We start from the raw sequence: 27,131 nt of genomic DNA, 5'->3' as shown, positions 1-27,131 counted from the left end.
TTAATGATCTCCAGAGTAAAGCTCCCAAAATCTTTCCCGTCCACTTTGGGAAGAGCATATGCAAGGTTATAAATAGAGACAGAAAAACCAGCTATGCTTCTTTTAACCCTGTGAAAATACTAGCGGCCACATGTTTTTTGAGAAGGTAAAGAAGAAAATAGCACCTAAGAGCTGTTATTAGTTCCTAGAAACAGCTATTAGCAGACACAGCAGAACAAATTAGTTTGTTTATCAATGAGGAGAAGATTAAATCTGTGGCTATTAATGGGCCAAAAGTAATCCTTGGTGGAGATGGAGAAACATTAGAAGGGGTGATGACACCCTGCCAGAGGACAAGTACTGAGGAACAAAAGTAACAAATAATTTCCACTGAGTGTAGGAGCACTGGAAAAGTAGCCTGATCAGCACCAATCTAAAAATACCCATTTTCAGCACTGATACTACATCTGTCCTTTGTGTCGTCAAGTCCACAAGAACAAAGAGAGAGGATCTTGACCCAGTCCTCGGGAAACAGCCATGAGAGGGGCCATTGAGTCTGCCAGGGAGTTTTCTCCAGTGTCCAAAACTGTAGGCACTAAAGTTTCATAGTGCCACCACCATGGCTTCCACAGCAGGCGGCATCACAGGAACCCTTTGGACCTGGAGAAGCCTTTCGTGAAACAGAGGAGATGATGACCTGGGCCTTGGTCACAGTGCTGGAAAGGATGGGCAGAGACAGCAGAAAGTGCTGGGTGCTCCAGCTGGGTGCTATAAGCAGTCAAAGCAGCAAGTGGGTAAGGAGGGAAATGCCAAAAAACAAAGGAATGTGTTTTACTGGCTCAGACTGGATCTGTCCCAGCTGTAAAGTGGTCTCATGGATTGAAAATAAATTGTTATGTCACATCCATCTGTGTTTTTGGCCACTGCATATTGACCTAAAACCCCATTTCCCTCCATGGCTTCTGGAGGTGCTGCTTGCTCCTTCACCTTCACAGGGTATACCTCGAGCTTCAGCACTCCAGGTTCCCCCAGCTGGGCTGGGACCTGAGACAGGAGCTGTGACTTTTTTCCTCCTTTCCCCTCACTCCAACAGCATCATCCATGTGGCATTTGGTGTTTTGCTGGCTGGCACAGCTCTGTGCAAAGCACCTTTCCCAACACCGCATCTGGCAGTGAAAAACACCCCAGCTCACCATTGCTCTTATGAATTGCTCCCAGGCATCCATCTTCCCGGCATTGTCATTCCTCACTCCCAGGATGCTCCACTGGGGTCAGGAGGTGCCAAGGACTTGCAGAAGGGCTGCCCCTTTTCCTGCTTGCTGTTGGTCCGGCCCCACTGTAGAGTGTCCTGATCTCACGGGAACTCCCAGGTCCATCCCATTAATTATCGCTGGGTAAGTGGATTGTTTTGAGCACTTAAAGCTACTTTAGGGATTTGGATGCACATCGGTAACTAGTCCATAGGCTTTCCTATGGGTTCCTAGACAAGGAGGTGTAAATCCTGCTGATAAGGCTTGTTAGTGATAGGGGGCTGGGGAGGGGAAGAAGGGGGGGCGTTTGGAGCCAGGCACAGGGATCTCCAGGGCCGGGAGGGTTAAGCCCACTGCTGCAGCCCCCTCCTGCTGCTGGAGAGACCCTGGCTGGGGGGAGGCTCTGGGGTGCTGCGGGCAGTCGGGGTCAGGCTGATTTACAGCAGCAGAGGAACCGGGGCTGTTAATTCAAAGTTGCCGCTTATCGGTGTTTAGAAAGCAAGCTCCGATCTGTTGGTTAGCGATTTGGCCTTTGCTGTAAATAGAGGGGGCCCCGTGCTTTGCTCTGACATTTTTGTCTTATTATCTTGTCTCAGCCTCCGAGGGAGGTGGGAGAGTTATTTAAGGCTGACCTTAGTGGAAGGAAAATGAACAACTCCCTTACCCCACCCTGTTTTTCTCTCACAGTCCTTGGTAACAACTGTTGCATTGAAATATCTGTGCAAGATACTTAATCCTCCACCATCCCTGAAAATATTTTGTAGATCAATTCACCCTGCTGTGCCCAGAGAAAATAATCACAAAGATACCAAGTAGAACTAATGTCAGGAGTAAAAAAAAAAATACAGGATTTTCTGTCATTATTCCTCCAGAAAAATCAATGAGGACAGGCCTTGAATCCATCAGAGAATGGAGTTCACCACTTAGCCTGTTCAGTCTGGCATTGTTGTAGTTCAGGCTTAATTCAAATCTTTGTATCACGAGTTTGAAAAGCAGTTGCTTCATCCGAAGTAACTAAAGATAAACCTCTGAACATAATATACAGAAACACATATGAAGTGGCTGGTTGGAGCTGCAGAGAGTGTTCTGGATTTGGGAAAATTTAGATTTGAGACCCAAACCTTCTACAGCACTGGAGCAAAAGTGTTCAGGCGATGCACAAGGAGTCTGTGTGGGTCCCATCCAGCTTCGTTGGGATGTGCATGAGTTTTGGGAGGTTTGCTGTGTACAGAAGTAAACATGTGCATGTGCTACAGATGCCCCTGAGTGATTCACACCTACACAAGATGGTCAAAGTGAATTGGTTAAGAGACACAGGGAGAAATCCTCGTCCATTTGGATCACAGCACTTGCTAGACTGAAAAACATCTAATCTCCAAACGCTTGTTTTATTGTCCTGTCACCGCCAACCCCACCAGCTGCACAACGAGAGTACTGCAAGGCTACAGTAGCACATCTGGGGTGCAGACACGTGGGGTTTTCCAACCCCTTACCTAATCTTTGCAAACCTCTCTATTCAGTCAAAAACAACAACAAAACCAGGACAAAAAAAAAAAAAAAAAAGAAAATCACCACCCAAAACCCCATCCTGATGAGTTTTCAAGGCATTTCAGACACTTTCTGCTTTCAGCCGTGCCAGAAAAATGTCAAAAGATCATCTCTCCACCTAGAAAACCTAGCATTCTTCCAAACAGTGTAATGAACAAGTGTCGGAAAACTGAAAACAAATTCCTTGCAGTGGAAAGTGCAGTACCCATTCTGGTCCCTGGGGAAAAAACCCAAGTCTGATTTGAGCTGGATTAGCAGCACGAATGACAGCTCAGGTCAGGCACAGCCTCATCCGAGTCAGTTCCCCTCCCCGGGGAGGCGGTGCGTGTGTGCGCGCATACCTGCGGCTACGGGATTGTAAATAATTGAGTTCTTCTGATCCCTACCACCACGGCACAAGAAGAAAGATTTGGTCCTGAGGGGGCTGACAGAGGTTCAAGCCCCAGATATGCCACTTAGACACTTCTTCCCAAAGCTGTTTAGGCATGTAATTACTTTTCCGGCTCTGTGCCTGGTCTGAGTCTCTGATTCTCTGCCTCCTTTTATCTGTCAGCTTTTTACAGGGACAAGAGTACTCCTCTACCTCCCAAGCATGTAATGAAGATGAATTCATTACAGCTGTAACACTTTAACGAGCACTGTGAAGATACAGGGTATCCTTACAAGTCCTAAATTAGGAAACTCCCTCTCAGAGTGCGCTGGGGTGCCTGGATGCATGGCCCAGATCTGTGTCGGCAATATATTAATCCACCTCAGTGCATGATTCTGGGAGGGATTTTAACAAGAGAAAGGGTCTGGCTTTCATGTAGAAGCCAAGCTTGCAGTGGTGACTGGAATTAGTTTCCTTTAACATGAGGATAACTCCAGAGTAGGAAACAGTTATGTGATTTGGCATACCTTCTGGTCTCTGGACTTGCATCCCAGTTCCTGGGCACCCTGCACCCCATCCACTTGGATGCAGCAGACACAGAAATAGTGAGAAATGCTGGGACAAAATGTATTTGGTGAAGGCAAGTCCCCTGGTGTTTTACTGTTTAAAAAAGACCTCCCAACTACTGTTTCATGCATAATTGTGCAATTGGTAATATCCTGCCAAAGAAAGGCTTAGATCATCTCGTCTGCAAAGCATTTTCCACCTCCAAATAAACATTTTGCATGAGTGCAAGTTGCAGATCTTCCACCATAATGTGCCCCAGGCTGGATTTTGGATACTGCCCACAGGCAAGGCAGCCAACCTGAATCTGGACAGCAGAAGGATGCAAGAGTCAAACTCAGGATGCTAGACCAGAAATATATTTTTTTATTCTTAGTATCATGTGAACAGCAGCACGATTCCAAAATGAAAAATAATTCTGTTTCATATTTCTTTACACAGAGAGACAGACAGACAGATCCACCCACAGCAGCAGCAGCAGCAGCGACAACAGTGAGACCGCTCAGAGAGGCACTGAGACAGGCACACACCAGAGGGGTGGTGGGGCCTGGCTCTGAGGAAGGCTTTTCCCCCTTCTTCCTCCCTTGCCAGCCCATGCTCCTTCTAGGGGAGGGTTTAACCTGGGCTGACCCATCACGTTGGTTTTCCCCAGTCACTTCTATAGAGCTTGCAGTCATGTTTGGTGAGGTCTTGGGGAGTGGTGTGAAGGATCCCATGACACACCCAAAGGACATGAGCTTGTGTTTAGCCCTAAGCACCACATAATCCTACAAATCTGCTCCATGGTTAGGAAAAGGGAATTCATAACATCTTTTGGCAAAGGGTGTGACTAGGAAGATCCTCAAAGTCTTTTTCTCTGAGTGATCTTGAGGCCAAGCTGCATGGAGCTCTGAGTAACCTGGTCTAGTGGAAGGCTCCCTGCCCATGGCAGGGGCTTGGAACCCAAACCATTCTGTGATTCTGTGACCTCGTTCAAGGCAACTCCACAAACCTAACCAGCCTTGTGCACAATACTTGAGGGATACCTTAAGACAAAATTGAAAGCATGGGGAAAATCTATGACAACTCAGGAAAAAGACTAAAACCAGGAATACTGAGGGGCTGCAGGAAATCCCAACAATATCAGAGATTACAGCAGGGGCTGTGGGCGCCTCTCTAGCCCACAGGAAGCTGATGGGTGATAGAGACCAAATGTTTCCCGATATGAGAGAGTGGATGAAAAGAGACTCAAGGATTCACTGCTTCTATAAACGGGACTGTTATGGAAAGCAGCAATAATCTATACCAAGGCAACACCAGAACATCAGCTGCTTCGATGGGAAAATTGTGTTTTGAAAGGGTCTATCCAGTGACTTGAAATAAGCTTGTCTTTAGAAAAGGAATACCATCTAGTGGCCCAAAAAGGCAATAAGGATGTGCAATGGCAATTAGAGAATCAGATGAATTTAGAAAAAGAGAAGGAAAAACTACAGAAGTAAGGAGGGTGATTAACATATATAGTGCAGTGGTTCGCCCTGGAGCAAGGGAGAGCTCAAAAGGGACCTGATCATAGTAAATGCAGAGCTAAAATTAGACACTTGCAAAAGCAGATTTGGATGCAAAAATTAAAAATAACCGCTGGAGTCCCAGGAAGTGGTGTAGAGAACTGAATTGGGAGCCATCACAGGAAGATGATTTCAAGGATGATATGGGCAAATGGGAAAAGAAAGAGAAGTTGAGAATAGCAGCCTATCCCACAAAGACTCCAAATGCTGTCCCGGGGTAGATGGGTATGGCAGATCAAACTGCTGTTGCTGTTAAAATGAAGAAAAAATAAAAATTACCCCAAGGCAGGTAGCTGCAGATATGAAGCCACTGAAAGGAAGCATGACAGTAGAGAAACTGTTTATATTTAGAATTTAATGGGGATTATATGGTAAATTGATTAGAGTGTGTCCTCCACCAGCTTTTATCCATTGTACATGAGGCACCTCCTTGATAAACCTTTACTCTTGCCACCATGGGCATTTAATCAAGTTGCCCAGCGGGTTGGTAAGGCAAGGATCCAATTGGCACAATCACTACCAGTCCAGAAGCTCGAGGAAGATGGAGAGCCTTTAGTAAACTGATAGGGAACCTGCTTGAATGTCATGGACATGAGCAGCAGGACATGATACCATGCACCAACCAACCACGCCCAGCAGAGCACAGGTATCTCCACGGTCCCTGGCAGCCCCGAGGCTGAGTCAGGCTCCTGGGACAGCAGGTGAATTAGGAGAGGTAGTGGCACAAATGCACCCCCACGATTCACACTAAGCTTCCATATGGCAAAATGCAGGGGAAGAAGCAATTGACAGAGTTGCTTTCACATTAAGAGACAAACAATATACCTTTACTTGCATCCCACAGCGCCGAGCACCTGCCCTGCTGCACAGGCTTGTGTGAGCAAAGGGTTTGAATGATTGTGGGGGAACAAAGAAAAGAGACTGCCTTATGTGATGATGTTTGGGGAACTGCAGCTACAGAAGAAGAAGTGCAAGAGAGATACAGCTTAGTTTTAAAATTAATAGACAGCGCAGTATTTAATGTCAGCTTGAATATAGCACAATTAAAACAACCTCAAATTAAATGCCTGGACTCTGAAACTGGTGAAACAAGAAGATGGATAAATGCTAGAAAGGTTAATCTTTCTGTGAAATAAATACTCACTAATCAATCCCAACTCTGAAGAGTGCTGAGAGAATTTAATTTCTTATGGCAGCATATCTATAGCTGTGCCAGTATCTTATAGCAGTGCATCCATCTTTGCTAATAGCAGCAGAGCGTAATGGAAATGACAGGAAAAGAATCAGGAAGGGAGATGGAGCAAAGACCAAGACAGTGCTTTATCTGACATGAAAGAAGCTGCTTGAAAAGCTTCTGCACTCAAATTCCCAGTTAAAGGAAAGTTATTCATAACAAGAATTTCAACACAAGCTGATACTGTGGGAGCAGTGCTGTTACAGAGAAATAGTGGAGGAAAATGGATACCAGTAGCATATGAGTCCTCTCCAGTGGTTGGATCAAAATTTCCTTGGCCATGAGGAAACCTGGTTAGAGGCAGGAGTGATGGAGTTTGAGGCTTTTCCCCTTGACAGTGCAGTCTGCTCCTACTCTGCTCTTACACACAAAGGGAAGAAATGGATATTAATGTGGATATCCTTTGAATGGAAACCAGGAATGAACCAAAGGTGTTGCACACTCATTTGATCAAAGAGGAAAAATAACCCAAGACACTCCCTATCAGTGGAATGAGGGAACAATTAGTGGGCAAATTAGAGAAAGGATCATGCCAAGAAACTTACAGTCTGTGAGTAGACAAGAAAGCCTTCTACCAACATCTCTCTATAGACAGCTACTCTCTGGTAGTAGAACAAAATGCTGGTTGCATAGTGGGAAGAAAAGCAATAGCAAGCACATGGTGGGACACCTATGAATAAAACAGGAGTTCTATTTCTTTTAAACAGGAGCTTAGATAGAGAGTGGGAATAAAATATCTGTAAAGGATGTTAAAGTAATGTGAAGACTACAAACAATACTGGGAACTAATTTAGTGAGCAAGTAGATAAATTAACTCAGACTTTGTTTACTGCAGCCCCAGCCAGGTGTCAGCTAAACAAAGATGGGATGAATAGTGTGGCCAGTTGAATAAGAGCATCCTACACTTCATTATATAGCTCATTATGACAGTTTAAGGTAATTGTCATAATGAGCTACATAAAAAAGTGTAGGGTGCTCTGAAAAGAGTGCAAAGAGTTTATACTCGGCCTCAAATGAAGTAAGAAATATAGGACATAAATAAATATTGCATAAGGTGTGCAAAAGTGGACTAGTAAAAGAAAGCTGCCAACTCTACTGCACTGGCTAAACTAAAGACTGTGACAAATGCTGCCAAGGGATCACCCCAATAAACTGTCAGAAATCAGTATCTGTTTGCCACAATAAATACCTCCTTTCCTGGGCAGGCTGAGGTTCTTCCACCTAAAACGAATACAACTGCTGGAACTGTAATAATGCTGTTACAGAAATTTTTTCAGAGGTGTGGAACAGCACCTGAGACAGGATAAGATGAAGAGAGGGGAGGGTTGGGAAGGGGGAGATTTTAAGTGAAGAATTCAAGTTCAATTAATAACTAGCCTGGAATTAAGCAAGGACTGTATATACCCTACAACCTGCAATCACACAGAATGGTAGAAAGAAATGACTGAGACTATTAAAAAGAATCTAAAGACAATTGTAGGACAATATCCAAAATTATGGGTTAAAAAGTTCATCTCACTATCAGTAGCTTTAAAAGCAGTGATAGATCAGGACTAGTTTACAACTCTACTATACTTTGTTTGGATAGCCTGTCTCTTAGTGGCCCTATGTCTAAGAGTCTAAAATATCATGGCAAGATAAAGAAGAAAGCAGTGCTCTGGTAGAAGAAGCAACATGAGAAAAATGTTTAAAATGAGAGAGAAAGGATCCAATTACTATATGAATAGCTCCAATTACTATATGGCTTATGAAATAAGGAGCCAAGTAATGTATTTGAAAACAGATAAAAAGGAACAAGGCTTAGGAAAAAAGTGAAAGGGGACCTATTAAGTTACTAATAAGATAAATCCTCTAAGATATTAAATAGGTGAGGATAATAGTAAATACAAATGGGTTCATGTATTCAGATGTCTCCATAAGGGGCCAGAAAATTCTGGAATTTGTCATGAATTTGTGAAGAACAGAAACACTGAAAATGGCCCAAAGAGGGATCTCTGGGGCCTGTGAAGTCCTAGCCCCTGCACTCAGAGCCTGCCTTAGCTCAGACTCATGTCCCAAAAGCAAGGGAATGCAATTCTCCTGGTGCTCACCTTCCCCTGGCTGCAGCACATCTGTTTGTGTGCTTGCATACTGGTGGTGCTGGATTATGCTGCCAGTCTTGCTTATTTGCTATTTTTACAGGACAGATTTTACAGATGTTGCAGCAGATTTTACTACAGCTCCTCAAAAAAGCAGCAGCTGCCAGAGTCAGGGAGCAGCAATGCAAACTCCAAGGCAAGGCAGAGGAGTTGAGGTCTCCCACGGTTCCAAGGATTTCTAAATTGGCTTTTCACTTCATATTAATAAGTTTGATCTATTTACAAATTGCATGAATTTTAGATATTTAAGAAGGTAGATGATGACTGTGAAGTGCTTTAGAGACCTAGAGATGATCCCCTTCAGACCTTTATGGTCCTGGAGGCCAGACCAGAGAGCAAATGCCTCTGCAGAGAGATTCCCTGCTCAGCCCTGGCATTGCTGCAGGTTTGAAGCACCCTTGTTGCTTTTATGGGCAGCAAGCCAGGAGCTGGACACTACCAAGGGAGAGGAGAAATATCAATCTGAAGACCAGCAAAGTGGCACTGCTCTTGTTAACAGGAGCATAACCCATGCATTAACTATACAGACAAAATTGTTATAGCTTGCCTGCTTGTTTTCTCTTTTTTGTTTGTTTGTTTGGTTTTGGTTTTGTTTTTGTCTGTTTTACTGAAGTCACCAGTAAGATTTTCATGTCTAGATACTAAACTATGGCCCAGCCTGCCTTAGTCTTGCATAGCTTGCTCCAGCTACTTAATCTAATAGTAATATCTGAAAAACCCAAATGAAAAATTGTTACAGCACTTAAGGGAGCCTTGAGAGTTACAGCTCATGATCTGGATCCACCCAGATTGGGAAATCATAGCTGCAGCTTTGGAAAAAGGGCTCTAAAATGACAATAACTGAATTAACTCAGTAGTTTTATTGATTTACAGGAAAATCCAAAGAAAAGGAACAGATTGAGGAAAAGCAGCTAGCCCTGGTATCAGACTGCTGATTTCAGTAATGGCCTTTTAAGCAATTTAGGAGGAATTTAGGAGGAAGGGTCAAAAAAGAAAAGAAACAGAAAGGACAAATTGAAGCAGGCAGGAGACTAAGTGCCATCAGTAGCTAAGGAGTTAAAATTTGAGAGAACTGGGGTTAAAGCACGTATATGTGGAGGTCTGAAATGGGATAAAGAGTAATGGATTGTAAATTATTATGACTGAGCCACAGTAGAAGTAACACTGGAGAACAATGTTAGCCGTGTTAATAGCCATAACTTCACTGCCAAGTCTTGCAGTTCTTTAAAGAGGAAATTATAAAAATCATATATCGTGGATAAGGACGGCAAAAGTCGACACAGAAATGTTATAAATGATCGTGCAAACAACTCTGTGTAATTCTCCCCTTCACTGTCCCCCACAGCTGTTTAGCAGCCTCCACACATCCCAAGCCCAGCTCTGATACTGCACAGCTGCATAACCTTGGGCCAAACTTCTGAGCAAACCGCAAAGTTATGAGACAGCCTGCAAGAAGATAAGAAGGGCAAAAGCAGGGGGAGGAAAACCAAGAGCTTTGGGTCAGATCAAGCCATTAATATCTACACTGAAAACTGCATGAAACTGGGTTTGAGCATCCAAACCAGATGTTTACCTTCCTTGGAAATGGCCAGCGGTAACATTAGTCATACACCTGAGCTACATCAGATGATAGTAGTATTAGAATAACTAAGAACAAGACTCATGGAGTTGCTTTGGGGATTAAAAAAAAAAGGCAAATTAAATTTTTCTCTCACATTGCAATAAAAAAAAATTATTGCTTCTCTCTTTTTTTCTTTTTTTAAATACAGTAGATTTTCTCCTCTTCCTTGCACTCAGGATCCTAGCCCAGGGCTCTTGTCTTCAACTTTTCAGCTTGGCCATGCTTTTTTGTATCTGCTAAGCCTCTTCCAGCAGTCAATAGAAAAGCTACCCAAAAAGCCAGCAGGCCTCGGGTGCGCCCCGCTGCCCTCCTCCGAGCTGGCCCTACATACAAAAGTGGAAAGCTGTTGGGGTCGCGTGGTGACAGGCAGCAGTGCCAGTGTTTGGAGAAGAACAGGTAGGAATTATCGGCTGGGAATTAGGTGAGGGCAGGGTGGGCACTTCAGGGGCTGGGAGGGGACGGAAATGGCTCAGTTCTTGTATTAACTGATAACATTGAGCGCGTTAATCAGCGAGTGAAGCTCATCCCTTACGCTCTCCAGGGAGTGGCAGATCATCTGGGGGCTGTCCAGGAGCTCGATGCTGTGGGTGTAGGGCTCGTATTTCACCGAGAAGGGCCGCTTGATGTGCGCTGCGTAGCTCCTGCAAGGGAAGGGTGCGGGAGATGGGTCCCGAGTCTCCCTCCTACTCATCACCATTTACCCAGGAAGGTCACCACAGGTTAATGCCTCCTCTAGGCAGAATTTCCACCTTTCCAGCTCCACTACAGCAGTAGCTGAGATCCCTTCTGTTTCTCGAGGAACACCATGAGTTTGACTGTAGCTGTCTGTGGACTGTACCAAACAGGAGGGTACATCAAACTGGTCATCTCCATGGCCATTGTCAGGCATCCTCTGCTGTGATTCCTTTTTCAGAAAGGCCGAGGAGATTTAGAAGCTAATTGCAGGGAAAGGCCATGGTATTATGGTAGTATATTACTAAATCCTTTCTGACATGCCTTTATTGACTCATCTCTGCTTGGGGAGGGGGGAACTAGCTGTGTGGCATATTGAGGATAAACTTGACGGGCAGTGGCTCAGACCTGAGCTAGAGGATGGGAATAGTGTCACCAGAGCTTTGTGCTTCAGCAAAGCTGCACTGCTGTACCCAAAGCCAAATGCAGCCTGAATCTTAGTGATGAGCCTGATATCTCTCAAGAGCAAGACCTTGTTGCTGCTTTTCTAATGGAGAAGTATGTGGTCAAGTGAAAGTAAATCAAGGGTAGGGTTTCCCCAGAGTTGCCCGCATTCACTTCCAGCACTAAGATTTGTATACTCGACAAGGTAGGTTATTTTCATCTGGGGGTTGTGTGACTATGGAGCTGAAAATCTATAATTAGGTGCTTATGGGTGCAGTCTCACGCTGGAAAGGCTTGGGAACACGAGGGGACGAACAGCGCTAACAACAGGCATGCTCCTGTCCTCTGCTGAGGCTTCACCCTTTCGCTCCTGGATTGCTTAGCTTAGGCTACCCTCTTGTGGCTAGCGCGGCTCTGCTCTGGCGCAGGGCTCGGGAAGCGCAGCCCTTCCCCAGATGGAGACAGATGTTCCTCCAGCTGCTACTGCCTGGCTAGGCCGGAAATGGAGGGATCTGGAGCAAAACACAGCACAGGGGACCAAGGGGAAACACGGTCCAAGGCTCAGGCTGGCGCTGGCAGGGAGCTGCCATGCCATTGCAGGAAAACAAGGGGAAAAAAAGCATAAACAAAGGAGGTTTCTGCACACTCACATTGTCTTCCTCCCTAAAAGATGTGGCTCCTCTCACTTCCAGTGCTACTCACCTCTCTTGTTAATGTCAGCAGCCACAGCAATGGCTCGTAGCACAGCTGCTGATGGATAGAAACCTGCCCTCCAAAATGGGTGTGCTCGCTTGACACCTTGTGAAGCAACTAGATACAGCAGGGCTGCTTGGAAGAGCGCTAGGGGAGTGTGTCCTTTCTGAGAAAAGAGGCTTTTCTCCAGGTGTAACACTGATAGTCAGACCAGTGGTGGCAGCTGCCAGTAATGCAAAAGAGACGATGCTTTAATGTTTTCACCTCATAGAGTAGCATCTGTGTGGTCTCTGAGCTCTTTAAAGAGGATAATTTACAGTGCTTGTCACAGTCAGGACTCTTTAGCCTAATCTTGGCTGTGTATGTGGTGTATTTTCCCTTTTTAAATGCAAGGAAATGACTCATTAGGCAGCAGTTGGGTTTTTTTTAAAGCAGCTTAGTGTGTGTATGTGAGCACGGGCTCCCCCATGCTTGCTTTTGAGCAGCTGGACTCCAGGTTGTATGAACAGTGCAAGTGAGGGTAATAAAATCAGAAGTTGAAATATAGCAGTCCTCACCACGTTATTTATATTAAATACCCCTCTTGCAGGAACTATAAAGTCATGTACGTCATGTTCACCTCATCCTGTCTCTTTCCTAAGTGAAGATAAAAGTGTTATAGGCAAAGTTTTCCTCTGCCACTCAAAGCAGTCCAAGGACAGAGCTTTCCTCCTATGGGCAATTCTGGGTATGACCAAGAAAATGCTCTTCTGAACAGATGCCTGTGGGTATAGCTGATCCTTACCATCCTGTTTGCAGTCCCGTGGGATGGGAAAACCCATTTGCCATGGTGGGATGGTATCTGGGGTCCAGTAACACATGTTAACCAGCCTAGGAGGCAAAAGTCCATCTTTTCCCCTGGATAGATCTATTAATGTCAACCATATTCCCAGTAGGAACTGGAGAACTGCTTTACTTTAGAAGACCTGATCAGTCTTCAGAGCACTTCTGAGAACTCAGACTGAAAGCAGCCATAATGTCAAGCCCTATTTCAATAGATAACATCTTAATTTCCTATTGTTTGGGTCTCTCTCATTGCCCAGTCCTACCTCAATTTATTTTTGGCATCACTGAAGCTCTCAGACACAAAATAAACAGGTTGATAGTTCTGGTCCTGGTAGGGCTGAACAGCTGCAGCATCAGGGTCGAAGTCCCTCACCTCTGGTTCGTCTGACAAGGAGTGCTGTGAACATGGCATAAAAAATCCAGTGTGAAAATAAGGGGATTGGAGAGCACATTTGGGGTATGCAAAGGTAGAGTACAGACTGAGGAAAGTCATTGTGCAGAAGAAGGAGGTGTTTTTCTCTACAGGGTCTAGGGTAGAGGCAAGTTATGGTGGGACTTACTATGAGCTCGCCATAGGAAGAGAGGAGCCCAGCTCCGTAGGCTTTGACTATTCCATTCTGTCTGCAGAGCCCAAACTCCACTGTAAACCAGTAAAGCTGTAAAAGGAAAAATAAAAATTCCTGAGGGACACAGCTCCTCATCCGAATCCCTCTGTCACTTCTGAGCCCTTACATCATGGCCAGGGTCTGGGGTTTTTTGAAGGAACAGGCAGCTGCCTCTTTGTCCCCTCTCCACACTTTGCTTTCAGAGAAAAGTGCTAAACTAAGTTGCTGCTACACCAGGACAGAGTCTGTGTCCCTGGGCTTGTTCCATCTGCTGTGAGATGCTGCAGTTTGGTGTCCTTGGAGTAGGACAGGTCACCTTGCTGAGGGAAAGCCAAAGGAAGCAGATGTCATTTAATCCCGTCCCAAAGAGTCCCAGCAGTGCTGCTGTTGGAAATACGATGCTTGGTGATACTACTGGTGCCCGAGAAAACTGGGTTAATGTACAAGCAAGCTCTGCTGTTTAACTGATCTCTGCTCTGCACAGTCATCATGAAAAGAGCTTGGGTGGGAGCTCTGAGCCTGAAAATCTTGGAATACCAGGCTGGACCAGTCCCCTTGATACCACAGAAGCCTTGCTGGAGGTGTTCTGCCCCCCATCCAGCAAAGGGGAAAACCTACCGTTGCTAGTTTCTCAATTTCTTCATCAGTTGCTCCCAGAGATGCCAGCCCAATGTCCTAGGAAGAGAAGGAAAGGGACAAACATCAGGATTGAGCGCCTTAAACATTGACTGCTCTGATTTATTGGCTCAAGACCATACATATTGCTGCCCTGCAATGCCGGGCATCTGCTGGGACATCACTGTGATCAGACTAAAACCGCTTCGTTGCAGACCCAGTACTGGGGTCTTGGTCCATCACTAGAACTCTGGAACATCATTGTTAATAAGAGCAAGAAAGGTTTAGGTGGCAACCCCGGGGTTTGGATTCCCACCTCTCAGGGGAAGAAAGCAGATAACCACCTTACCTGAGAGAATTGGGCAAACGTCTTATCAGCCAGCATCGGGACATGCCCCAGCAGCTCGTGACAACAATCCCTGCCGACGGGAGAGGGGAAAGGAGAAAAACACAGTCAGCAGCAGACAGAGTGTGTCTGTTGGGGGAAAAGGGTGATTGCTGGCCAGCTGGGACTCTATGGGCCGGGCGGTACTCACGGCTCGGGGGAATGCATGGGCGAGGACGCGTGGCGGATGTACTGCGTGCACTGGAAGACACGGAAGGCCAGGCTGGCCAGGAAGTCCCGCGCTGACAGCAGGCCGGCCACCGGCCGGAGCTGGAAGCCAGTCCTCTCTGGAACAGCACACACCAACTGAGCCAGGCGCACACCACGGGCTGTGCCGCTGCCCCCAGCACTGGCAGCTAAAGGGCTGCACCAGCCTCATCTGTCTGCTCCTCCTAGGAACAACACCTGCTCTTCAGGTGCCCAGTGGGATCATTTACCACGGGCTCGCCCTTCAGCCACAGCCCGCTGTGTATAGCTGCAGGCCCTACCATTTGGGCTCTACCTCTGTCCTCTGTCAGCCATACCCAAGGCACCAACTCTCCTCCTAAATCTCAGCTCACTCACTACTCCTTTGGGTTCAGGCTTCCCATCTCCAGCTGCCCCCACCGGCAGACTCCAAACCTGGGTTCCCCAGGCTCATGCTCACCTTTCAGGAAGCAGGAAACCTCCTCCAGCTGAGGGATGTTGTTCTCACTGTAGCCACAGAATTTCTCCAGCAGACTGAAAGCCTCAAGGTACTCCTTGCAGGCATGGGTGGGATACAAGCTCTTCAGGGTGCTGTACACCTCCTTCCTTCAGGAGGAGAGGGGGCAGACATTCAGTGGTTAATGCGTCCAGTCCTCTCCTGCACTCTGGCTATGCACGATCAGGGACTCATGTCTTTAGGCTCTGTGTCCTTTTGCCTTTCTCCACCTAAGTCTATGTGTCTGCACATCAGTAGAGGTATGTAAACATACAGACACACATTCAAATAAACCTGCAAAGGCCGCAGCTGTGTCTGCACAGACCTATTTCTGACCTGGAGGTCAGAACACTGTATAAAAGGCATTAGCTGGAATTAAAATATTCCCAGTAGGTTAACTCCTGAAGCTGCACTATGAAGACAGTCAATAGAACCAGGGGATGACCTTGTTGAGAAGCCTGTGTACTCAGCTCATGAGTTGAGCTTGTTTTCAGAAACACTCCTGCAGAAACACTCCTGGAAAAAAATCATGTTCAAAGGGAATGTTTTCCTAAGTGAGGCCTGTGAGGAACCACACAGGTATTCACCACGGGCCTCACACTTCTTCCTGCAGCTGTGATAACTGCTTTTTGTTTGGAGGCTGCTACTGAGTCAGGACCCTTAGAGAAGTTGGGCTCCAAATTATCTACCTTGCTCTGTGAGGAGGCTCCTTTGCAGGAAACTCCTGGAGGCTGCATCATGAAAGTGTTTTTTATAGCAAGCCATTAAGTAGGATGCTTGCACTCCTGACACATTTTTCAAGAGGTCTTGCCCTGAATGTTTGGGGTTTGATTCCCAGCTTCTAGTGGTGAAGCACTAATAGTGAAATCAGCCCTAATAATGAAATCAGCACTCACCAGGTAGCTGTCTCCTCCGCCGTGTACTCCACGTGAGGGATCGGGTCCCCACTGCAAGGCAAAGGCACCATTACTGAGCAGAGCCCCAGCCAGGCTCCTCTTCCCTATGAGAAGGAGGCACTTTGGAGGAGATCTGGATGATGTTCATAAATCTTCCTTAGAAACCAAACAAGGAGTGACAGGAAAGACAAAGCCTGGGTCATTTGTACAGGTGCAACAAATACACAGATGAAAAGAAAAGCATGGGTCTAGTCAGAGATTATGAGTGAACAAGGGATGAGCAAGAGTTTAGCAGGTGTAATATTTACTGGGAGGAAAAAATGGGTTTCTCTGGAAAAAAATTGTAAGACTTAATGTGTGAAAATAAATTCATTTCATATGTCTGAACTTCAGGGAGCTGATGGCTCCAAGAATGAACTGGTGGCTGACAAATAAAAGCAGCTAATAAGGAAAACTAAATGCATTTGACCTAAATGTATTTTTGACCTTAAATATATAATTTTGCAGAAAAATATATTGTCAATAAGGTTAAGGATGACAGGAAAAGAAAATTTCAACATTGATATAAATGGGCATTGATGAAATTACAATTTTGCTTTTTCTCATCACAGCTAGCAATTGTATCTCCTAAATATTTTTTTTTTCTATGTTTGGACAAATGAGATATTCATATATTGTTAAGCAAAGTTCCTGAAGCGATGCCTGAAGGGATGCTACACAGTGGCTCGTAATTGTTAACTTGCAGGTGAGATGTTAGAGAAGACTTCTTAAATTGGTGCTTCATCTTAGGACAGTATTTAACCCTGTGTCACCTGGGAACCTTCCTCTGGCACTGTAACTTTCTGTATGTTTAGTGTTTGAACAGGATAAAACCATCAATGTCCATATTCTGGGCTTCAAATTGGCAGAGTACATGAGAGCAGCAGAAACCCTAGCTGGGATCACACCAGTTGCAGGGGTAGCTCAAACAGGTGACCCATATAATTTCTGTAGTCTGCTTTCAGCACTTAAAGTCCTGCTCAGAGAGAGAATGCTACGGTGAAAGGCAGCGTCACTGAATAGGATCTAGGGAATATTTTACAAACCAAACTGAATATCAGACTCTGTTTGATGTTGTAGTGAGCACGCTGAGTGCTATCACTGCATGTATCAGAATAGAAGTATTAAGTAAGAGTACAAGACATAGTCTTAAATCTATATAAGACAATGATGAGAACATTACTGGATTCTATTTAATTTAGCAGAGTTAGGAGGTGAATCATTTCGCCTATAAATAGCCTCATAAAAAAAAGAAAAAATCTGATAGCAGTATTTTATCTAGTAGATGAATGGCATGTGTGATCCATTGGTTTGGTAAAGCTATTGAAGTCCAGCTTAGAAATAAAACCCACACTTTTTCACAACCAGAATAATGAATCTTTGCAACAAATTTTGTGGGCACGGGTATCTTTTTCAGTACTTGAAACACTGAAGTCAAAACTAAATGCCGTTCTAAAGAGATGCTACATTTCCAAATGAAGTTTGAGGTCTGATGGATATATATATAGCTTTTGTTATGCAGGAGGTTTATTCTTACTATACCCTTACCAATGTATGAATTAATGACAACAGATATTTTTAATTAAAGAGAGACTGGAATGCAAAGAGAGAAGAGAGACACAAAAGGAGCTGGAAAGGCTGAATAGGGAGACAAAACATAAAGGAAGTGTCATACAGGTGACATACAATGACTTCTCAATAGGATCACTGACATGTCATTATCCCCACATGAATGTTAGGAAGGAGACTTACTGCTTATAGTGAAAAGCAATCTCTGCTATTGATTTCCTTCTCTGGCGATATACTTGGTCAGAGTAGCCCTGTGGTGACAAACAGGGACAGAGACAGGACTTTTAATCAGTTGCTAAAGTTTCTCACCCAGGAAAATGCATCCCTGGCTGGAGAGATGTCTCTCAAGGTGGCAGTCGCACTCCAGCCCCCTGATCAGCTGCACTAAGGGGTGTTCTCAGCTCCCGCTTCTGTGGCACAGCTCAGGAGCTCAGCGTGACGGGCTGCGCACACAGGCTGACTCACCGGGTGATCCAGATCCAAGTCAGGGTCAAACTTGGTGACCAGATGGTGGCACTTGTCCAATTCGCAGATTTTTCTGGGAAACCAGTGAACTATGGGGAGAGAGAAAGTGACAGTCAGTCTGTGGAAGTGAAGATCCCCTAAAGAGAAGGGGCTGGATAAGATACACCTCATCTGGTGTACCAAATGCACACATACTGCACACATACAACATGGCACAGCTACTTCTAGGCAGTAGTTTCACAAGCTCAGCACTCTTTTCCTAGAGTCATGTCTAATGCCATGATCTGCATTTCAGAGTATTTTGTGGCAAAATTAAAGAAGATGATGAAAATTAGATTTTACTGAATGATTCATGTTAAGGACACACAGAGATCCAGCTGGTCATAGATCTCTAGGGATAGTCTCCTACAATATTATTCTATATTAATCATCCTATCTTCAGAACAGGATGGCACAGGAAGTGTCTTGTAGATTAGTGTTGGTATCTGTACAGAGGACCTAACACGTAGATAGGAAACTACTTTATAGTATTTATAATACAAAATACAATACTACTGTATTTATAATACAAAATGCTGGAGTAGGGATGGAGAACTCATGAGGAGAGGTGTGAGCAAAGTATGAATTTCAACCTCCTATTTCTATTTTTTTCAATTTTTTAGCAGAAGAAAGGGCTATGAACAATGGAGTCTGTTGAGAAAAGGACAAGGAGGGAAATTACTTTCAGAATTCAGGTACCCCAGAGGCAGTCCCTTCTAGTTTTCTCAAATTCAGCACACAATAGCCCTTTCCCTTTACTGGGAATAACAAAACTTCCACGCTGTTTCTACAGGGAGAGCTTAGCATCTCCACACAAGTGAAAATGTTTTTAAGTTCCTTACATTTGTCTTCCTTAGTGGTCCTCACATCTTCTGCTACCCTCTTGATGGAGCTAATGAAAGTATTGAGGTCAGAGCTGTGGATCTCACAACGCACAAAATATTCCAGCTCAGCAATCCCTTCACGAGGCTTTCGGCTAAGCCTGGTCTCCAGGTGCTGAATTTTAGCTTCAAATGTCTTTTGAGGCGTGGAAAGGAAGGGGAAAAAAAAACAACCATTAAGCAACATTTGAAATACCTTCTGTTACTACCCAAAGATGCCCATATGGACACAGAATTATAGAATGGTTTGGGTTGGAAGGGACTTTAAACATCATCCCATTCCAGCCTCCCTGCTATGGACAGGGACAACTTTCACAGACCAGGTTGCTCAGAGCTCCAACCAACCAGACTTTTAACACTCCCAGGCATCCACAACTCTGGACAACCTATTTCAGTGCCTCATCACCCTCACAGTAAACATTTTTTTTTCCTACTATCTGACCTAAATCTAATCTCTTTCAGTTTGAATCCATCCCCCCTGTCCTGACACTGTGTGCTCTTGTAACAAGTCCCTCTTCATCATTCTCCCTTCAGTTATTAGAAGGCCACGATTAGGTCACCCAGAAGCCTTCTCTTTTCCAGCATGAACAATCCCAGTCTGGGATGGATTCCTTCTTGTTGTTTTCTTCATGCCCCCACCCAAACACACTTACCCATTAATTCCACCTTTTCTCCTTCTGCACAAACAGAGGCCGTTCAATAACTACCAACAGAAGACTTCCACCACGGCAAAGAAGACCAAGAGAAGCAGTTGAGGTGGCAGAGTGCCACGTTACATTTTCCCACCCCAGGCACTGCCGAGGCGTTGGTTGGCGGGGCTGTGCGGGAGGGCTGCGGGCCGGGCGGGTCCGGAGGGGTCCCGCGGGTCCGGCGCTGCCCGGGCGGGCGGGAGGCGCTGGCCGTGGTGCTGAACGCGCTGCTCTGGGTTCGCTGCCAGCACCCATGGCATTTGGGTTTGCTGTAGGAACTGACCTCCCCCATGGAATAAGGGGACAAAATGATGTCTGTAGCCTCGCAAGGGGCCATGCTGGATTTGTGGGTATTTTCTTTAGCTCAGTGAAAACTGGCAGTACAAGCCCAAGGCCTTAGGCAATGACCCAACCTTCCCAAAGTTCCTGCAGGACCTTTGATAGATGAAGGGACATGATTTCTTTTGTTAATCAGGGACAAAAAGATGAGAAGGAACAGATGTGATGCCACAGGTAAATTAAATTTAGGATGGTGTTTTTTAATGTACCTACCAAGTTCACTATTACATTGTCCCCTCAACAATCGATACCTTTGCATTAATCTGACAGCTGTGATTGCATTACCTATGCTTCAGCTGCATGTAACACATACAGAAGAGTGAAACCAGCTTCCCTGCAGCCTGGTTCATGATGAGGTAAATGTCATTATGCCCGTCTGCTTTCATATCTTGTACCTGCATTGCCAGAGGGATCTGGGAAATGAATCTTCCTCTGTTGGGACTTGACATGCTTGTCTTTTTATTATATTTAAAGCTCTCTCTGTGACAAGCTCAAAGAGCTGTTTTGCTCCAGGAAGAAACAAACAATATTTGAACATAAGCCGCTGCAGCTTCTTGCTTGATGTTTTAAAAATTGTTTAAATTACAGAGTTTAAATGCAGTATAACATAAAATATATCAAGTACAAAAGCTTACACATCTGTTTCATACCCGCTGAGCAGCCTGTTAAATGTTACACTGATGGATTTGTCATGCTTTATCGGGCATCTGTGTGTTCTGGGAAGCAGACCCCAGTCATTGCAATACATGTGTTTTGTCTGAAAACTTTGTCATGAAGATTCTGAGTCTTGAGACAAGGACTATATATTGCCCAGAAAACAGCTTTTCTTTCAACAGTCCTCATAGAGGAATTGTAATTGCTGAAGATCTAAATGTTTTTTATAAGATAATCAGAGGTAATACTAAATGGGCAATGAATAAATAGAATACCCTACAATTTCAGGGAAATACTTATCCCCCAAACACACTTTTTGTGTGCTTCCAGCTTTTAAGTAGCAGGTTTACTGTATAGTGTACATGGCCCCAAATAAACTGCTGTGACTGGACATGCTCTGAGCAGAAGGTTGGACCAGAGACCTCCAGGGGCCCCTCACAAGCCACATGACTGATTAATAGGAACAAATTGTCCTCTCCTCTCACTGCTAAAGTCGATGAAATTAAACTACCATAGATAAAATGCATCTCAGAACCTCAGTTTGCAAAACACTTTTGAATCATTCTGGATGAAAACACACTACATGAATGCAAGCTGTCATGCTTGGATTTCTGTTTAAATAGGCAGCACTTATCTCAGTCTTTCCATTCACAGCACTGAGATCCTATATAATGCAACATTACATTGCTGGCTCGGGGGGAAAAGCTCAGTTACCAGTTTTCCTTGGTATTCAAAGCATAGACAGGATACATCTTTTGAGGGAAACTAACAGAACCTTTAACATGCGAATTAGAATAGAGAAGGTAATTTTGAAATCAATATGCCAGTTTTACACCCAGGGCAAAGTTGTTTCTGTAACTATTTGACTGAGGACCAGTGTGGTAACGGTCCAGAAGCGAGGTGAGTTTGGTCTGTAGATAGGCAGGGCACACAGCTTGCTTTGAATGTGGGATCAGAGCCCTGTGCCTGAAGTTGAAGTGCTGAGCAGCGGGAAGGGTTGTCAGAGTACACTACAAACCGTAAGGGTGTGGACTGGAGCGTGAAACTGAAAATAATTACGGAAAATTAAGGCCAGAGCTTAACAGCATTGCAAGACAGAGCCTTGCAGCCTCCTTCTTAGTGATGGCAAGTGAGGACACACTGGGCCATGAGCAAAGCATGACTTAAGAGATATCAGACAATTAACTGATAATTTGAAGTAGGCAGACCTAGTCTGAGGCTTCTTTATTACACTCGAGTGACGCTTGTCACAGCCCAGTCATGAAACCCGAAGTGTGTTCCTTGAGTACCACACAATAGGTTGGGTACTCACCTCAAATACCTTAAGGACACGGGACAGTGGTGAAGTCTTGGCTCCCTTGAGCATGAAGAAGAGGTTCAGCATGGCTCTCCCATCCTTCTCTTCGAATACAATGGTCTCTGTGGACTCTGCAGCATCAGTGGCTGCAGCCGCAGCCTCTCTTTCCTTCCTGGCATCTTCAATGAGGCTCTGACGTCTTCCAATGAACCGTGGAGACTGAAGGCAGAACAGAAATAAATAACACTGCTCACAGAGGTGTAGGAGATCAGAGGCATTCCCACTACCTGCATGAGATGTGACTGGTATGTGTCAGCAGAGGAAGCAGGGAAAGCTTGGACTGACTTGCCTGGCTTTGTAGAGAAAGATCTGCTCATGAGGACTGAGGTTTTGGAATTGAACTTTCAGAAATGCGGAGCTTTGGAGGGGAAAAAAAAAACTATGTAAAATATCTTTTTAGCATAACTGGAGAGTGGGCTTCTCCCCTCACCCTCCCTAGCAACAGTTTTCAATATCCTCTGAAAAAAAACCAAAACCCAGAAACAATCTTATGTGGTTTTCAGGTGTCTGATGAATTCAAGTGGAGAGACATCAGATAAACCTGTGGTCATCTGAGAAAATATACTTTGTGAGGGACAGGTGAAGCCCACAGCTGTGGCCTGGCCAGGAAACAGGAACTGTTTGCAGGTGTATTAGCAGGGCAGCTTAGCAAAACTGCTCCCAGGATCCAATATGACATTTACTTTTAACATTAAGTGGATGTTTATCCATTGAAGTGTAATTGAAACCATAACCATATACCCCAGAAAATAAATTCCTCCCACTTATCTGTAGATTTATTTTGTCTCAACAAACTCCTGCAGATTTCTGTTACCTGGAATCGAACCTAAAATGCAACTCTATGCCTGAGGTCATGTCAGGACACCTGATTATACTTACAGTGAACTACAAACTATTTTAATCACTGCTGTTTCTTTTGTTATACAAATAGCTCATATACCAACTTGGTCTTTTTACAACCAGTTTTCTATTTAGAGGCAATGCATCTGGTTCCAGTTTTCTGTGTTCAAGACCCAAACCAGATGACAAACCTCCAGAGCTCACTAAAAGAAACCTGGCACAGCACTGAAGAAGGACACGGACTGGGACTGGCTGCAGTTTTCCCTGTGATTACATTGAAAATATTTAGAACATGCTAACTAAGCCATGCTTTCCCTACTTTGTGAAAATTAAGAGTGTTTTTCTTTTAACAGGACAGCCTGATTGACTATGAAGTTCATTTTCTCTCTGATTTTCAAAGCTCACTATCAGTAACTCATGTTTCCTGTGAGAATCCTCCTGGATGCTTTAGCAGTGTAAAGCTGACACTTTAAAGGCAGCCTTAAAAACTCAGCACATCGAGGCACCAGCCCACACACCTCTATCTGGTCCTGTTTCAGTAAAGATACCCCTCCAAATTTGTATTTCCAGATCCACCCTTTATTCCTCAGGGCACAGAAAAACGCCTTCTAACAAATAAGTGCATGCTGCTGCTTGTCTGAATTGGTGGTATTCGTGCCCAAAGAGAGCAGACATCTAACAGGTGACCTCAGTCATAACTTTAAAAATCTGGTGAGCATGTGCTTGGCTTTAAATGTGTGTTTTCCATCACTGCAGTGTTTTAAGCTAAGCTGGTGTTTGCTTTAAAGTGCCTGCAATAAGCAGGGCAAACTATGCCTGTGCCAGCCACAGAAAATGAGCTCCACAACCATTCCAAGCCAGGCACTGCTTTACCCAAGGGTGCTTTGTACACACTGTGCCCCGAGGTGCAGCAGGATTTTACTTCTGGGTTGGGGAAAGGGAGAGGAGGGAAATTAGACCCTCAATTTAGGATGTAAACCAGGTTAAAATCCAGTTGGGTGGGGTTTAAAATGCCAGGCTTGGGTGACTGGAAAGCTGCACCCATCGAAGCAGACTCAACCAGTCCCACACATGTGCTGGGGCTGGGCAGCCCCTGGCAGGGAGGAATGGGGGCTTTGGTCCCTTCTAGAAGTCCTGGAAGTTTTGTAGCTGCACGTAGAATAGTTTAAGTGGGTAGTTGGGAAAAAAAATATCAAAACAAAGCAAAAAAAGGCTGAACTTTTTTTGAGAGAAGAAGGCTGGGAGGGGTCTGCCTCCCTGCTGCCTCCTCTGCCAGCTGGATGCTGCCTGGCTGCATGTTCCCCACCTCACTGTCCTCAATTCTGCCCCTCACATTTATGCTCATGGGGCTATTTTCTTTTTTTACTGGAAATTAGGAATGTGGCATATATAATAACCAAACTGATCTCATGATAAATGCCTTCCTTTCTTCCAAAGGCACCATTATATGATATTTCTGAATTACCTTGCAGACTCCCTCCCTGAGTGCATATCTGGCAACAGTGAGAACTGTAATTTGATTTTGCAAAGCATTTATTTGCCTTACCAGGGCCTGACTCATTCACCTCTCCTGAAGGTTAGTTTGCACCTCTTATGAAGGTTTTGTTCATTTTTCCTTCCCCAAATTTGCTGCAAGTCAGAGTGCCCAGCCTGCATATTGTCATTAAAAGTACTCTGTTCTGAGCTATTTTGTTGCTTTTTTCCCCCCAGCTCATTATTAGCAGCAATCAGGAACGATTGTAAAGACTGGGCACAATAATGACCTACCCCTGCTTTCCTGGGTGCTTTTTCCTGCTATTTTGGCTCCAGTGGCTGTCTCCTGCCTGGCTCTGTAGCCAAACTCTGCCACAGCTACAGTCCCAGGGTCTCTTGCAAAAACTATTAGCAGCAGAAAAACTTGATACATAACCAAAGATTTTTCCATGGAGTTTGATGTCTGGCTGGTCCAGCTGACATGTAAAACACCTGATGGTGTAGAGGAGTTCTGGGATTGCAAAGATCTGGATTTCCCCCCCAGTTTGCAGCTCCCCTGGCAAGGGAACACCTCAGAGCTGCCGGAGGTGATGTGATGGTGGGTGATGGCTGTGGGGCAGATCACCCACAGTCACGGTGACAACACGAGGGCCAGGGACATGCCATGTCACATACAAATGCACAGTCAAGCCTCTTGCCTGGTAGAAGGCAGGGTTGTGGAGATCTCCTGTGTTAGGCAAGAGCAAAGAGAAAAGCTTTTCATACCTTCAACTGAGGTATGAAACTGAGGTGAGCGATCCTCATGGGGCAAAGTTTTAATTTCATTTGTTTTCCCTTTTCTGAAAATTTTCATTCAAAAACAATCACAGGCTAAGGTTTTATGTACCCCACAGGCTGGATGAGCCACTCACCCCAAGCAGCTTGCCTCACTCTTGTCAGCCCACTTGTTGAACATGAATTCCCCTGGCCCCTATGGTCAGTGGCCCATTTTTTAATAAAACACAGAGTAGCACCCCTGAGGGTGTAATAACCAAACACTCTTCACTTCTCCAGACACTGAGCATCTCAAATACTGATTTTACAAGTTGCCTGGAAAATATCAGGTTTTCAAGGGCCACTCGAGTGTTCATTATTTTGCAGAATGAACAGGACTGCATGAGAGGGAAGCCTTCCCTCATTTCCATTTCTTAGAGAAAGCAAGCTTACCTTCCTGTTTCCTAAATGTTTCCTTTCTTTTCCAGCAAACTCCACTGTCCAAAACACCTTTCTGCCAATGTAGTGGTTGCTTTTAGTGAGGCAGAGCATTGCACAGGGTTAAGAGGAGAGTGGGTGAAAAAGGCTACAGGTATAAGGGAGACAAATGGGGAGCTCTAAAAGTGACCTGCTGGAGTCACACTGCAGACATCTGCCAAACATATCTGCCACCTAACCCATCTCTATTTCTAAGGTCACCTCCTGGTGCACCCATTGCCACTGCTCTGGCCCCTGCATTGTCACCTGCTGCCTATCCACATCTTTGCCCCACAGGAACGTCTTCAAGCTTATTTGGGAGTCTTCAAGCTCATCCTGCCTGGCAAGGCTTTGAAGTTAAGAGCTGAAATGTCCCTGTCCCTACAGCAAGTCTGATGGGTTGGCCAGGCTTGGCTTTCTAAAGACACTTGACACTCCTCTCCCTTCCCTTAAACATTCAGATCTGGTGTGTGCAGGAGCTTTCCCTGGGGTAAACACAGGGCTGAGGACACATGAAGGAGGACTGGGAACAGAAATGGGGGAAGGATGTCCCAGGAGATAAACTGGATACAGCAGCCATGAACAAACAAGTTAAACTGCCTCTGCTTTGTGTGCTGTCTGAAATGACAGCCCCACTTTTTTTATTATGGTAGAACAGGTGAAATCTCTGCAGTTTAATTAATGCCTTGAAACCTGGAAATCATTACGATCATCAAATTGCCTGTCACAGGGGGATTCCTTGCTATTCTTGCTGTAGGTCTGTGGGTTATTCACCTTACTTTTGGTTGAGATGGTTTCATTATTTCAAGTTTTCACCCCCTTAAATGTCTTCATTTCACATGTATCAGTATGTAGAGAGAACTGTTGGAGAAATTTCCCTTTGCCAGCCTGGAGCCCGGAGGTGCCCATGTCGGGGAAGTCCCACAAACAAAGTGTTGGTCCATCTATCCTTGCCTGCCTCTGCCTATAGCTATGGAAGAGGCTGTGGTTTTTGGAGGGGGAGGGAAAGAAGTGGGGTAGGGTTGTCTTACCATGATGGCCTCGGCTTGCTTGGAGTCCAGCTCCGACACCGCCCTGCGGAAGCCTTTGGCTGCAGAGGTGGAGATGTTCGGGGTTGGCATCTTTGCTCTTCCACGAGCTCTGCTGTCTGCTTTCCAGCTCCTTGCCAGCTTTTTATAGGGCAGGGCTGACGTCAAAGACTCTTTCAAATCTTCTCTTCCCCTGCCACCTCCCCATCACCACCTCCCTCCTTTCTCCCCCTCGGGCTGAGAGGAGGAGGGGATGTGAAGGAGAGAAACGTGTCTGTCCCATTAAATCTAATCGCTACAAAGATTGCAGACACCCTGCCTTCACAGACCAGACAATCCCCCACCTGTTTGCCTGCATTCAAAAGATTTCTTCTCTAATTTACCTCTTCTCTCCTTCCCCCTCCCCCCACTTCTTGATGGAGTTCGTTCTCATTGCATGTTTCAGTCCGGCACATTTGCTTCC

General features: G+C 45.1%; 1 protein-coding gene across 1 annotated transcript; it reads right to left on the bottom strand.

The window, feature by feature from the left end:
- Nucleotides 1-4,048: 4,048 nt before the first annotated feature.
- TH (tyrosine hydroxylase) lies at nt 4,049-26,812 on the bottom strand. The gene is made up of 13 exons (XM_002198931.7): nt 26,672-26,812; nt 22,053-22,256; nt 19,020-19,194; nt 18,139-18,227; nt 17,857-17,924; nt 16,066-16,116; nt 15,134-15,279; nt 14,639-14,774; nt 14,452-14,521; nt 14,106-14,162; nt 13,443-13,538; nt 13,146-13,279; nt 4,049-10,889 (listed from the first exon to the last, which is right to left on the bottom strand). The coding sequence occupies exons 1-13, from the start codon at nt 26,759-26,761 to the stop codon at nt 10,730-10,732; spliced, it is 1,476 nt and encodes a 491-aa protein (XP_002198967.2). The 5' UTR covers nt 26,762-26,812; the 3' UTR covers nt 4,049-10,729.
- Between the last annotated feature and the right edge of the window lie 319 nt (nt 26,813-27,131).

This window comes from Taeniopygia guttata, chromosome 5 (assembly GCF_048771995.1).
Source record: "Taeniopygia guttata chromosome 5, bTaeGut7.mat, whole genome shotgun sequence".
Classification (NCBI taxonomy): Eukaryota; Metazoa; Chordata; class Aves; order Passeriformes; family Estrildidae; genus Taeniopygia; species Taeniopygia guttata.
Note: the sequence above shows the minus strand (reverse complement) of the source record. Positions and strands in the feature narration are given on the sequence as shown.

Coding starts and splice junctions, on each gene's coding strand:
- TH (XM_002198931.7), bottom strand. CDS start 26,761: ATGCCAACCCCGAACATCTCCACCTCTGCAGCCAAAGGCTTCCGCAGG. Junction 14,163..14,451: donor CGTTTGCCCAATTCTCTCAG/GTAAGGTGGTTA, acceptor TTCTCTTCCTAG/GACATTGGGCTGGCATCTCT. Junction 13,280..13,442: donor CTTCCTATGGCGAGCTCATA/GTAAGTCCCACC, acceptor CCATGTTCACAG/CACTCCTTGTCAGACGAACC.